Consider the following 14,611-nt stretch of genomic DNA (forward strand, 5'->3'; position numbering starts at 1 on the left):
CACCCAAGCCAAGTGGGGCCACCCAGCCCCGCCCTAGGAGCCGCCCTCTCCCAAGGGGCATAAACAGCCCAAGCCTCAGAGAGAGTGGGGCAAGAGGGGAAGACCTGGCTTCTGGGAGGCAGGAGACAGCTCTGGGTGAGCCAGCCCTGAAAGGATGGGGACGCAGAGAGGGGGATGTGGATGCAGAGAGGGGGATATGGGCTCAGACAAGGGGTCAGAGGCTCAGATGCAGGGTCAGGGGCTCAGAGAGGGGGATGTGGGCTCAGACAAGGGGTCGGGGGCTCAGAGAGGGGGATGTGGGCTCAGATACAGGGTCAGGGGCTCAGAGAGGGGGATGTGGGCTCAGACAAGGGGTCGGGGGCTCAGAGAGGGGGACATGAGGGCTCAGAGGAGATCAGGGTTTAGAGAGAGGGATGCAGGCTCATCCTCACGGAGGGAGTTAGGGGCTCAATATGGGGTCAGGCCCAGGGGTCTCTGCTTTCAGCACCTATATAAATAACTCCTCCATCCCTCTGGCCCAGGAACAATGGCAGCAGTGACTCAGGTCAGCTTGGGCCTCATCATCTTCCTGCTTTCAGTGCTGCCCATTAGTCCAGGAACAGTGAAGAAGCGGGTAAGCCCCTGGGTTCTTGGTGTCTTAGCCCTGAAGAGCTTATCCCCGTCCTCACTGTCCTTTCTGCATCGCTGCAGGCAGTGTGAGCTCTCTCCTCTCCCCCTGGCCTGGCCCTCCATGGCCCCTTTCTTCCCAGACCTCAGCTTCCTCTCCGAGCCCTCTCAGGAAGGCATCGCCTCTGGCTGCTGCGTGCTGACTGCCGGGAAGCTCAGAACACTTGTGGCCCCGGGTGCCAAGAGCCCGAGGAGGGGCTGGGCCTAGCCTGGTGACAGACCTGGGGGCCCCTTGGCTGCCAGCTCATAGATTCCTTGGGCTTTATGCCAGGGAAAGACTGAGCGCTTTCTAGGCTACGTGATACCTTATTTCTCAGGTGATTCATCATTGGCTCTGGTTGCCAGGTTGTAAGTGAATAATGGGGTATAGTATAGCACAGCCTGGGGTGCTTGGGTACTGGTGGACACGTCCAGCCTTCCTTCCCCCTGGGCTTTGGGCCTCAGTTTCCTTACTTGTCCAGTTGGGGAGCCCTGGAGAGAGGCGTACTATCTGCTCCCCAAAGTCCCTTGGGGCTCTCCTGTCATAGGACCCTGAGCCCCCATCTGGCCGAGAGGCTCGCTCCTTGGTTTGTAGCCTGGGCCCGGCTTGGACCTCAGAGAACCCAGAGCCTCCCCCAGGAGGCACCACACTGCCACCTGAATGAGGAGCGTCTCCCCAACATCCCAGCCGCATTTCTGCCAACTGGTCCTCCTGCTTTCCCTGTCGGGCCATGAGGAGACAGCCCAGACCCTGGGACGGCTCTCGTCCTGAGGAAATGTTTCCTGACCCGGCAGGCTTCTGCCTCTGCCCCCCGACAACTCCTGCTCACCCTCTGCGCCAAGCAGAACGAGGCAATTCCCTCCCCGACTCGCCAGGCCTTTGAGGGGAGAATATAGCCGGCGTGGAGCCCCAGGCGTCCTCTCCAGCCACAGCCCCCTCCGCGGGGACAGCTGCTCCTTCCAGAGCCTTCTCTGGACAAGCCGGGGCACCCAGGACAGAAGGGCCCCTGCCTGGGACTGCGGGTGGTGGGAGCCTCGCCTCCCTTGGCCTGGATGCTCCGGGGGCCCCCTCACCCCACCCCACCCCACCCCACCGGTGCATCCCGAGAACGCGTGAGCCTTCTTGGCTGCCCATCCCGCTGCCCACTCTCTGGCGTGGCATCTAGCCAGGCCGTCAGCTCTGTCCGGCTGCCCTGGCCCTGTCTTCCACTCGAGAGGTTGATTGTTTTGAACCCGGGTGCCAGGCTGGCCCTCTCAAATTGCGTCTTCTTAAGTACAGCCCAACATCTATCTCCCTCGGTATCTGCCATCTACCGTGTCATCTGCCGCGGCTGCCATCCCTCTCAGCCTGCCAGCTGATAAAAGCGCCAAATGGCCCCAGCCAAGCAGAGATCTCTGGGGCTTTCCACTTCCAAGATGACCTGAAGAGAAGGGAATAAGCATTTATTAAGCCCCTACTGTGTGCCGGGCATTGTGGCATTCCAAAGATCCTCTCATTTTACATCAAGTTATTAATAACTAGTCTTTAGGCCTGACTGTGCAACCAGTCCTGGATGCATCTGCCTGGGCCGTGGCCGGGCCATGGTCGAGGGGTTTCCTCGGGGCTGGGGGGACGCTGAGTATCTGGTGCTTGGATTTCGTCATGACATTTGTCAAGGTCTCTGCTGCTGCTGTGCTTGTGGACAGAGGGGCGATCAGGTGGAGGGACGGATCCTCTGACCCACACAGAGCCACTGAGTCCATGCCGCCTTGAAGGCGGGCCCTTAACGGAGGGTGCCAGAGACCTGTGCTTTTTTAAATGTATTTTTATCTTAAACCATTACCTTCCATCATGGAATCAATAGTGTGTAATGATCCCAAGGCAAAAGAGCATTGGGGGTTAAGTGACTTGCCCAGGGTCACACCACTAGGAAGTGACTGAGGTCAGATTTGAACCCAGGACCTCCCATCTCTGGACCTGGCTATCTACTGAGCCCACCCAGCTTCCCCCCACCCCCAGCCTGTCTTACCGTCTTTATCCACAGCTTCAATGAGGGCTGAGAAGGCAGAGCCATTAGACTGGCCAATGAGGCAAAGGATCATTGTGAGGGAGAGAACTCGAGTGTGTTGGCTGACAGAACCAAGATCCAGAGGGACAAGAATAACGAACAGGCCAGGCTGACCAAAGTGAGATTTAATGGAGAAAAGTGTGAAGTTCTCCCTTGGGTGCCAAAATTCATCTTCCCTAGTACAAGGTCAAGGAGGCGTGGTGAGAGCCCAGGGTGATAGGAAAAGATCTGGGTACGAGTCGGGGTGGGACATTGCGGCCCCTGTGTCCTGAGTACTGGACCCAGGCCCTGGCCTCACCACATCTTGGGCTGGGCCAGAGCACACCCCAAAGAGGGCAACCAGGGGTGGAAGGAGAGGGACTGATCAAGGTCTGGGGGATGGTTAGCCTAGAGAAGAGAGAACATGGGAGAAAGAGGACGTGGCAGCTGTTTCCAAGGGTGACTTGGGGAAGAGGAACTGTTTTCCCTTTTTGCTTGGTCCCAGAGGACAGAACAACGGGGAAAATGGCCAAAGTGAAGATTTAGGTGTTGGAGAAACTTCCTTGTCATTTAAAGCTGCCCTCAAGTAGTGTAGACTGTCTTGGGAGACACTGGAGCTCCTCTGGAACCTCCACTGGCTCCCTATTGCCTCCAGGATAAAATACAAACTACTCTGCTCAACATTCAGAGCTTGACTCTAGGTCACCTTCCCAGGTTGATTACCTCTTTATAGGCTTCACACCCAGCCCCAATGGCACATTCCTTAGACACCACATGCCAAGTGGTTGTCTCCATGTCTTTGCCCAGGATGTTCAGCCTCTCCCCCTCCTCCATCCTGAAATGGTCTGTCTCTCTGTCTCTCTCCCCTCTGTCTCTCTGTCTCTTTTTGTCTCTTGTCTCTCTGGCTCCTCTCTCTGTCTCTGTTTCTTGTCTCTCTGTCTCTCTCCTCTCTCTTTGTCTCTGTCTCTCTTCTCTCTCTTCTTCTTATCTCTCTCTCCTCACTATCTCTCTCTCTTTTCTCTCTGTCTCTCTCCTCACTATCTCTCTGTCTCTGCCTCTCTTTGTCGCTTGTCTCTTTCTTGTTGTCTCTCTCTGTCTCTCTGTCTCTCTCTCTCCTCGCTATCTTTGTCTCTCTCCTCTGTCTGTCTGTCTCTGTCTCTGTCTCTCTCCTCTCTCTGTTTCTGTCTCCTTTCTGCCTCTCCCTCTCCCACACACACAAGGAAGCACCTGATAAAAGGCATGTTTGAGAGACTGGTTTCAGTAGTCACTAGTTGACCAACTGGGGCCTTGAAGTGGGGTCTGTTGCTCAGGTATGGAAGGACTCGGTGTCTTCTGTCATCCCTTCCACCTGGGAGACGGAGATTTTGTGATTCTGTCTCCCAGGTGGCATAGTGAGTGGTTGCTGGGCTTGGCAAAAATTCTAATTCTCTCTCAGACACTTATAGGCAGAGAGACTCTGGGCAAGTCACTTCACCTTTTTGCTTCAGTTTCTTCATCTGTAAAATGGGAATGATGCCTCCCCAGGTCACCTTGAGGATAACTGAAGTAGGTAACCTTTGCAAACTTGAAGGTGCTCTAAGGATTAGCTCTTATTATTGTTGTCTTGCTGGTGTCCTGCTTTACCAGTTTGGTAATTTAGTCAGAAAAGGAAATCTGATTAGCCCCCAGGCTAATCACCTGTTGTTGTTTTAATAGAAACTTTACCTTCTGTCTTAGAATCAATTGATTTACACAGTTAGGAAGAGTCCGAAGCCAGATTTGAACCCAAGACCTCCTGTCTCTAGGTCTGGCTCTCTATCCACTGAGCCACTCAGCTGCCCTGCACCTTTTGTGGATGACGTCCTGCTCCTCCTCCATGGTCACCAACTACATCTTTAAAAACCTGCAAAAATTTGACCCGGAGTCCAGATCCCTGGCCTCTACTTTGTAGACTCTGTAGACTCTTCTTTTCTTTCTAGTGCCCTCTCCAAAGCTGGGCCACCTCTCTGCTCTCCATGTTTTTCAGGGCTCCCTGAGCGAGGCTCAGCAATTGCTTTGGAGGGTCTAGCATTTTTCTAGGAATCAGTCAAGTTCCCTGGCCTGGATTTTGCTGACTCCTTGACCTTCCAACTTTAAAAAATCAGGACCACGTTTACCCTTCCCCTCAGAGATCATGGATCCATCGCTCAGTCATTGGAGCAGTGCCCAAGAGCCTCAGCAGGAGCCATGGAGACGTCTCACTATGGGCGTCTTTCTCTTGGGCTTGTTTTGTTTTTAACTGGCCTTTTTCTGTTCTCTCCTTTCCAATACAAAGAGCATTCTCTTGGGTAGAGAAAATCAATCAGAAGAAAAAGTAGCTGAGCTACAGTGACAAGCCTAGAGCCAGCAAGACTTGAGTTCAAATCCAGCCACAGACACTAACTGTGTGACCCTGAGCAATTCACTCTATCCTGTTTGCCTCGGTTTCCTCATCTGTCAAATGAGCTGGAGAAGGCAATGGCAAACCACTCTAGTATCTTTGTTGAGAAAACCCAAATGGGGTCACAAAGAGTCAAATATACCTGAAAACAACAGGACAACAAACATTCTGCCTTTCCTCCATCTTCTGTTGTTTTCACCCCATCTGTCTCAGAGAGTAGGCTTGACCTCTCTCTGGTCCACTTCTTTCCCCAGCCTCACTGAGAAGGACCTTTTTGATTATCTGCTTTTCTTGTCAGCCACAGTCCATTCTAAGCTTCAGCATTCTCACCACGGTGCCTACGAGTACTTGTATTCCTCTTGTGCCCGCCTTCCTATCTCTTCTTTCTCTTTAAACTCAAAGTTGGTCAGGGAGTCCAAGATGGCTTCACAGCTATCTCTTTAGATAACCCTACTTTTGCTCCTCAACAAGATCGTTTCTCTTTGTGTCTTCTTGAGACTCTCTCATCCCTCTTAGACTTGACTTCCCGTGTAGAACTCTCATCCCTACCATTCCATGCGCCTTCTCTCTGTGCCATTGGACATGTGCTCGCTCTCACAAAACCCCAGTGAACATCAGGCTGGCCCCAGCTTTCCTCTCTCTCAGCCACTCTAAGAGGAAGTAGCCACATCCCTTGATGTTTCGTGGGTATCTCTTCCTGCAAGAAGAAAGGCCCGGCTCCTTTTGTTGTCTTCTCCATTGGTCAAAGGGTGAGACTGTCATTAAAGACAAGCATTCGTTAGCTGTTCTTTGGGCAGAAAGATGGTGGCAACAGATGACTAGACAACTGAAGTTCTCCATCACCAGGTAGATGTCTCTTTCTTACTCTAACTGACCACGTGTAGCTTATCTTGCAGCATTCTCCATCCATCCCACCAGCCTGCTCAGGGAAGTAGAGAGAGAGCCCCGGTGGGGTCCACCCACATCCTCTTATTTATGTTCATGGATGCAGCACTGGCATGTAAAAAATGGGATGAACTGGGTTGGCAGTCCAGGAAGGAGAGGGGATTAAATTCTCTCTGCATAGGCAGAGGGACGGAGGGACAGAGAGACAGAGGGACAGAGAAACAGAGACAGAGAACAGGCTAGTCCCAAAAAAGTAGGCTAGTCCCTGCCCTTAAGGAACTTATATTCTAATGAGGAAAATGACACATAAAGGGCAACTAGATAAGGGCGAATGGGGTGTCGGGGTCCCGACAGAATGGTGTGGTACGGAGATGGCTGGGCATCTGCATTTGGTCTGCTTCTTGGCAGTATACAAGCCCCATCTCTTCTCTCTCAAACTCAGGGCAAAATTCACCTGCTCTCCAAACATCACAGTGTCCCCCTGCAGCAGAGCGGGGCAGGTCAGCCCTGTGTGCTTGCAGTACGTAGGCAGGTTCTCAGCCTCCCAAGGCCACCCCTGCCATGTTGGGGCAATTTCCATCCATCACTGGAATTCCTGAAACGCCACTCAGCCTCTCCAGCCACTCCCCTGGGGTGGGTAGGCTGCAAGAGCTGGTGCCCCCGGCTGGCAGTGCCATGCAGCAGACACCAATACCTTGATTCCTTCCACAGGTGCTAATGAAAGCTGCAAAGCTGAAGAGTCAAGGTCAGCCCCAGGGCCCTGGGCTGGGGCTGGGAGGGCCTGGGTGGTGGGGGGAAGGCGGGGGGAGGAGAGGGAGGCTCCCGGGGAATCCTCCAGTTCTAAGCAGTGAATCTAAAGGTTAGAATGGCAGGAACCCATGACTGTAAGCCTGATTGGGATGAGAGCTGGACTCTTAACTTGAACCCAAGCCCAGGTGTAGCTCTATAAATGACTGTCCTCTGGGCAGCAAGATGGGACTGCCGAGGTCAGGGCAAGGGAGGAGAGTCAGTCAGGAGGGACGGTGGCCATTCTCCCTAATGAGCTTGCCTCAGCCATTACTCTCCTATGCAGAGTGGGACAGTAACTCCTGTCTAACTTCCTTAATACACAAACACACCAGTTTCCTCAGAAGTCTCCTCCAGAAACCCATCCATTTCCCCCTTCTTTCATAAGAACCCTAGTTCTAGATTCTGAGTTCCCAAGGTGGAACCCCAACTCTACCATTATATCCCCATGTGGCTCTGGTCAAGTCTCTTCCCATCTGAGGGCCTCCGCTTCTGCCCCTTGTAAGTGACATTGGCCAGGACCTCTGAGGGCCCTGGTCCTCTCCATCTGAGGCTGTGATCTGACAGGAGACCAGGGAAGACTCAGAGCTCCCGTCCTGACTCTTAGATTGGTTTGGCGAGCCAGAGTGGCTGGGTGTGAAGCTAGATGGGAGAATCAGTATAGGCAGACCCTCTCTCTCACCATCCCTCACACTGGACCAGAGTCTTCAGAACACTCCGTTCTGCCTCTCTGTCCCCTGCAGGGAAGGACTGCTCCCAGATCTGGGTGGATAATCCAAAGGCCCCAAGCGGTGTCTATGCCATAAAGCCCGATGGGGCCCCAGCTGTCTTCCAGGTCAGTCAAAAAGCGTTTATTAAGTCACCATTATGTGCCAAGTCCGGTGCTAGGCTTTCCAGTGCTAAACACAGGACCTTGCATTTGACCCTAGAGAGGGCCCCCTGGGGCCTCTTTGGCAGCTGAGTGGGGAATGCATTGGAATAGAGAGAAATTCAAGGCAGGGAGGCCAGTTCGAAGGCTCTTGTCATCGTCTGGATGAATGGAGACGAGCTGAGTAAGGCAGGGGGCAGAGTGGCTTTGAGTGGAGGGAAGGGGAGTGCAGATAAGATCTGGCAGCAGGTTAGACTTGTGGGGCTATGAGGCTGTCACCCTGGCACTGAGCCTGGTGACTGAGAAGATGGTGTCCCCCTAACAATATAATTAGGAAGGAGAGATGGCTTGAGGGGGAAGATGGACCTTGTTTGGGGCACGATGGATTCCAGGAGTCCAGTTTGAGATGTCTAAGCAACAGTCGGTGACTCTGGTGACTCGTGACTGCAGCTCAGGAGAGAGATGAGGCCTGGACAGGCCAGTGTGAGGATCTGCCCGAGCCACCAGGCCTGAAGAGATTCTCCCGGGGAAAGCCTAGAGTGCAAAGGGAAGAGGAGCCCGAGCAAAGCTGGGGAGGAGGCGTGTGCTCACTGAATGGCCTCGATATTTTCCAGCCAAATATGAGGCAGGATTCTCATTTGAGAGGGTTGGGAGAGGAGGAACTCTGGGAGCACAGAGGAAGGATAAGCCGGTGTGCGGAGAATGGGAGACCAGATCTATCAGGCATGAATGCGAGGTGGTGGCGAAGGCCCAGTGGACATGAATATGAATCTGCTTTGGGCCCAGAAGCATGATTTCATGATTGTCTTCAGCCCTTTTCAGCAGCGCAGAGGTGGAAGCTGATTCAAGTAATCCAAGGAGTGTAAGGAATGGTCTAGGGGTCCTCGGAGGGGAGAAGCACTGGACAGACAAAAGGAGTGTGGGTGGGACACTGGCCTGACACTGTCTAGCTGCATCTCTTTGATCAAGCCCTCTCCCATCTCTGAGACTCAGTTTCTTCCACTGTAAAGGGAGAGTGGTATTCTTTGCTTGCCTCATAAGAGGGCTGAGAGGAGTCTTTTAGCTCTTGGAGTGTCATAGAAATGAGAAACATTTTCCATCATGATCTGTAAAAGCTCTGGAGGGGAAGGAGTGGGCTTGGATTCCAGCGTGGCATCTGAAATCAGACATTAAGGAAGCCTTCTTGTCTGGGAAGCCTGGAAGCAGGGGCAAAGAAGTCTGAGCCAAGTCGGCTTAAAGGAGGCTGGGGGATGGAGGGAAGGAATCCCCCCTTCCACCTCCCATGTGCCTTGTGATCCACCAGGTTTACTGCGACATGAGAAAAGATGGCGGCTGGACAGTCTTCCAGAGGCGGACTGGGGGCAATGGCAAGCCTTTGGAGTTTAACCGGCCCTGGAGGGAGTATGATCAAGGCTTTGGGGATGTGGAAGGTGAGGAAGCTGGAGAGTTCAAGGATCTGCCTCACCACCATTTACTCCTGAATGTCTCCTAATAATGCATGGGGACATGATGTGGCTAAACCGTAGAGTTGGGGGTATCCCCGAAGGAATAATCGGAGCATTGGATAATTGTGGATAATCTCTAAGGCAGGGAACAACCTCTGACACCCTCCCCTCCCCAAACCAAACCTGAAGAATATTGGATAATCTTTGGAACAAGGGACAAATTGTCTCATCGCTCCATCCACCCCCGAGCCTTGGATAATTGTGCATAATCTGGTAGGCAGTGCTGCCTCCCCAAGCAGGATCATCCAAAACAATAGATACACAGTCCCAAAGCAGGAAATCCCCCACAGAAGTGGGCCACTAGAACGTCTCCCCAATACTCCCACTGAGGACGTGGCTATGCCAACCACCAGCCAGCATTTCTGATTGGGATTTGGGATACGCCTTGGTCCCTCAACTAGCTGGTTTGGGCTTGTGCACCCCTACAGTCAGAGGAGCCGCCTAGAGAAGCCAGTCTGGGATAGGGTGTTTGCTACAGGCAGTCAAGAGCTGGTGGGTGGGAGGCGAGCCTGGATGAAGAGAGTTCCAGATGAGGGGACGGTCAAAGCCCAAAGTGGCTGGAGTGGCAATGGGAAATGACAAGATCGGACACCTAGAGGGACTTCCTGCCAGTGAAGGCAGCCAAGACAGGTGCCCTTTGGAGCCAGGGGAGCCCTCTCCCTGTTGCCCTAGGAATGGCTGTGGGGGCTGGGCTTGACTGGGCCATGCTCTCCCCTTTGGGCTTCTGTGACGAGGGTTCCTCTCCCTTGTAGGTGAACACTGGTTGGGCCTAGAAAAAATTTATCTCCTGACACACCAGCCTGGTGTCCTTGCCCAGCTGCGTCTAGATTTGCACAACTTCCAAAACGAGAGCCGCTATGCCCAGTACAGTTCCTTTCAAATCAGCGACGAGGCCAGTTTCTACCGCCTGAGCCTGGGCAGGTACTCGGGAAATGCAGGTGAGCCCCATTCTGGTGGGGGAGAGAGATATGGTCAAATTCAGCAGTGATTAAGCTCCTACTGTGTGCAGGGTCTTGGGTATAGCATGGGGGTGGTAGGCACTCCAACAAATACTTATTAGTCCATCCACTCATTAGATGTTAATGCATTTATTCATTTAATCCTTTAGATTCATTCTGTGAGCATTTATTAAGCTCCTACTTCGTACAGAGTCCCCAAAACTTAGCGTGGGAGAGATACAAGTTTGCTTGTGTAGCTCCCAATCAAAATAATAATAAGGCCAAAACACAAAGAACTATGGAGTACATTGATAAGCATGACAGGGATCAGAGGAAGAAAGCCATTACTTAGGAGGAAATCTCCAAGGGCTTCCTGGAGGAGATAACATTTGTGTTGGGCTTTAAAGGATGGGCAGAAATTGAGCAGATGAAAAGAGAAGGGATAACATTCTGGATATAAGGCAGGACATTGGGGCAGTTGGGGGTGGGGAAGGGCAGGCAAAGGGTCATCCAGTTTGGCTGGAGTAGAGTGTGGAGCATGAAATGAGCTGAGGCGATAAGGAAAATGTTTCTTGTAGCCATAGTGTGACAAAGACGGGATAGCACATTCGCTGCTGGAGGCAGGATGTGACACACAGAGAAGGCAGAACTGGTTTTGTTTTGCTTCTCTTTTATCTGAGAAGGAGGGTGATCTTGAGCTGAAAAAAGTAAAACAAAACTAATGGGGAGTGAGGACAGAACTTCAGTAATGAGACAATAAGAGTGCCTGATCGTCCCAGTGAAGTCAGTGGGGGCCCAAGTGATCCGAGAATGAGAGAGGGCGGATGTCTGGATGAAAAAGAGAGACGAAACGGTTTTCCTTCTGCCAAAATTCTAGAGCGTGTTTTTTAAAGGGATGTTTAGTGAATACACAGAAAAGGAAGCAGCGACCTCAAAGAGCCAGGATGGGCAGATTAACTTCCTTCCTTCTTCTTTCTTTAAGGCAGTAGATAAGGAGAGTTCTAGAGCTACCATTAATCTAGATTTTAACTGAGCATTTGACAGACATTTAGGTTAAGGAAAAGGAATGTAGGCTAGATGCTAACATCGTACCATGGATTCAGAACTGATGCTCAGCCTTCCTAGAAATCTATAGTAGAGTTCCCTCAGGATCTGTCCTTGGTCCTGGACTCTTTGAACTCTGCCAGTCACTTGGATAACAACAGATAATGCTACATTTCTTAAATTTATGGATGTCCTAAAGCTAATGTGTTGGATAATTGAGCCAGAATGCACAAAGATTTCGATTGACTAGAACGTGACAATAAATTACTACATTTAGGTTCCGGTAATCAGCTTTCCAAGCAGAAGGTGAAAGAGGTCTGAAAAAGACCCTGGCAAGCTTAGTGGCCTCCAAACTCAATGTGAGTCAACAGTGAGACATGGCAATCCAATGTGATCGTAGGCTGCCATGAGAGGCAAAGACTTGGGGCATGATAGTTCCTGTTATACTCTGCCTCAGACAGGCCACTGAACAACAGCTAGAGGGTATACCTACTGATCAAGCAATCCATAGGCATTTGCTGAGTCCCTACCATGTGCCAAGCCCTGTGCTAAATGCAGAAATAGGATGATGCCTTTCTTTGAGGAGCTTCTACTTTACTAGAGGCATGTGGCAACAGCACAGATAAGTAAAGGTACAGTCATTGGAGGAGTGGCATTTGACACTAATAACTGGGGTGATTTCTAGGCTTCTTGTAAGAGGGGGTACTTGAAGGGACTCCAAGAGATAAAGGTGGAGAAAGTGACCGGGATGGTGGCAGGATTGGAGTTGCCGTCATAGGAGGCTCTGTGGAAGGAACTAGAGATGGGGCTGAAAACTCATCCTAATTCCTCCTTATTGGTCTTGTCTTTATATTTGAGGGTTTTCATTCATTTATCAAATGCCAATTAAGTGCCCACAGTGTGCCAGGCAATGTGCTCAGCATTGCAGACAAAGGCAAAAACCCTATAAGCTCCATACACAGGGAGCTGACATTTGACTTGGCAGTGAGAGGTGTGGGAGGGATGTCCATAGGAGTAAATATGAGGTAATTTGATGGGGGGAGAAACTGTCAACAATATGGGGTGAAGGATAGGGTGTGGGGAGGTGCAGAATGTGGCATCTACCCTGGGATTTGGAAGAAATTTGGAATTTTAAAAGGTGAAAGGGGATGGGCATTGTAAGCATGGCGGGAAACCTGAACAGAGGGAGGATAGAGATGGAGTGATGACTTGGAGGAAGTAGGCCAGTGCCCATTTGGTTGGAACATGGAGTGTATGATGAGAAGTAGACATAGATGGATAGGTAGATAGAAGTCGATATGGATGGACAGATAGGTAAATAGATGAATAGATGGATGGATGGATAGAGGAATAGAAAGATAAAAGATGGATGTAAGGATAGATAGATAAATAGCAGTAAATGAAAGTGGATGAATAGACATATGGATAGATGGATAGAAGAATAGACAGATAAATGGTGGATAGATAGAGAGATGGAGAGATAGAAGACAAGAATGGAAGGACAGATGATAGAGCATTTATTAAGTACTTACTATGGGCTAATCTTGGTGATATAAATACAAATAAGCATATCCTGCCCCCAAAGAGTCTACATTCTAGTTGGGGGAAAGTATGAATTAAGTGGAGAGCATACATGCTGCAGTGTGATGGGGAAATGGCTGGACAATGCTGAAGTGAGCTGATTCCCAGAAAGATAAGACAAAATCTCACCTGTCAGAGAAGTCCATAGTTGCTGGGAAGGGAGGAGGAGTGTGAAAGCGATGATAATGCTGTAACAGTTAAAATTAAGGTAGATTGAGGCATGAAGTTCCAAGCATGACCAATTTATTGGCAAAGCATAACTTTACCAATTGATAGAATCTCAGCTTCTCCAGCAAAGCTAAGACCCCCAAATGAGAGGGACACCTCAAAATGCAGAACAAAAACCAGGAGGCAGAGAACAAGTTTTGATCGGAAGAGCTCAACATCATAATTGGTGAAATCAATATGATAGTTACAGAGCTGAGAAAGATGACCCTGATCAAACCTGAAGCCTTGGGATGGGGTTGGGGGAGTTTCTCTGAGCCTGGATCCTGGAAAGAGAAAGGTCAGCATCTGGAGCTTGGAGAGAGGGAGGAATGCCCTCTGAGTCCGAGTCCCAGATGGATGTGGGGATAAGGTGAAGGACAAAGTGGGGGGCCTAAAAGGAGAAGGTAGCTCCAAGGACAGTACCTGGGCCCCAGACAGAGGAAGTAGCCCTAGTCAGCACCACAGGTGTCCTTGTCAGTGGACAGAATTAGTGGGTGTCTATTATGAGCTGGGTCCTTGGGAAGAGGAGGTGGCTCATGAGGAGTAGCTGAAGCCCAAATAGAGAGTGGTCCCATCACTACATTGACTTGGGTCAGCGGAGATGGTACTGCTTAGTGCCTGAACCCATGGTCCCAACTACTGTTCTCATACACAGGAGACTCATTCCGTGGCAAAAATTGGTCAGGAGCAGCCTCCCAGGTGGGCAGTGCCTTCAGTACCCTGGACAGGGACCACGACTCCTGTAACCCCTGCATCAGTGGTGATATAGCCTTCAATGACTGCAGTCATTGGCATGGGGATGCAGGCTGGTGGTTCAGCGACTGTGGGGTGGCCAACCTCCATGGAGACTGGCATCCTGAGGAGGACCACACAGGCTGGGGTTCTGACCTCCACTGGGAAACCTGGAGCTCATTTGAGTCACTAAAGGCCACTGAAATGAAGGTAAAAACTGTGAGGGCATCAGCAACCAAGGCTTAGGAGCCCTGCCAGCTGTCCCGGGAGCCAAATTCAGCAGAGCGAGCCAAATCAGAAACATGGAGTGTCCAGGGAGCCAATCAGAGTGAGCCTGGGGGTGATCGTGGTGAACAAATGGGATGGAGAAATCAAGGGGCCAGGGTCTGGGAGGCCTAAAATTTCTGCTATAGATGGTGGGCAAATGATCAATAAAAGTTTATAATCTCGGTTCATGCCTATAGCCTACCTTAAATCTACTCCTTCTCTGGGGAAAGAGAGGGGTAGGAGAGTGGAGACGAGCCATTGCTCTGAGGGGAGACAAGTGGTCTAGAGGAAAATGGAGCTGGCCCTGAGGAAGTGCCTGGTCTGAAGAAGAGACCCAGCTAGCTCTGCATCCCCTTGATTAAGGAGATGGTTCTGAAGGAGTCCCTAGTCTAAGGGCCTAGAGCTGACATTGAGACTTCTTAGAGGGAACTCAGATCCCATCCTCAGGAACTTGTGGTCTGTGGGAAGACTGAGGAGGAGCGTGCCCTGGCTGTTGTCTCTGGGTTCTTATAGTCTCTGACAGACACTCTCTCAAAGAGACACATGAAGCATGAAATATCTCTGACGTGAGCCTGGTATCTGAGACAGATCTAGTGGGCCAAAAACCATTCCCCAGTGGATCGATTCAAAGGACTTAAATGAGCAGTTTTCAAAAGATAAATCTCACTTTTAACTCACATCAGAAAGAATGTTCCAAATCACGAATGGGAGAAGTGTGCACCCAGGAA

The 14,611-nt window shown here is 51.0% G+C and overlaps 1 protein-coding gene across 1 annotated transcript; it reads left to right on the forward strand.

Annotated features, from left to right (window-relative positions):
* Positions 1 to 526: 526 nt before the first annotated feature.
* LOC123248763 (fibrinogen-like protein 1) lies at positions 527 to 14,034 on the forward strand. Its single transcript, XM_044677626.1, has 6 exons — positions 527 to 613; positions 6,667 to 6,700; positions 7,485 to 7,576; positions 8,913 to 9,039; positions 9,867 to 10,052; positions 13,540 to 14,034. Exons 1-6 carry the CDS (start codon positions 527 to 529, stop codon positions 13,860 to 13,862), a joined length of 849 nt encoding a protein of 282 aa, XP_044533561.1. The 3' UTR covers positions 13,863 to 14,034.
* The last annotated feature ends 577 nt before the right edge of the window (positions 14,035 to 14,611 follow it).

This window comes from Gracilinanus agilis, chromosome 5 (genome assembly GCF_016433145.1).
Source record: "Gracilinanus agilis isolate LMUSP501 chromosome 5, AgileGrace, whole genome shotgun sequence".
Taxonomy (NCBI): Eukaryota; Metazoa; Chordata; class Mammalia; order Didelphimorphia; family Didelphidae; genus Gracilinanus; species Gracilinanus agilis.

Coding starts and splice junctions, on each gene's coding strand:
- LOC123248763 (XM_044677626.1), top strand. CDS start 527: ATGGCAGCAGTGACTCAGGTCAGCTTGGGCCTCATCATCTTCCTGCTT. Junction 6,701..7,484: donor TGCAAAGCTGAAGAGTCAAG/GTCAGCCCCAGG, acceptor TGTCCCCTGCAG/GGAAGGACTGCTCCCAGATC. Junction 7,577..8,912: donor GGGCCCCAGCTGTCTTCCAG/GTCAGTCAAAAA, acceptor GTGATCCACCAG/GTTTACTGCGACATGAGAAA.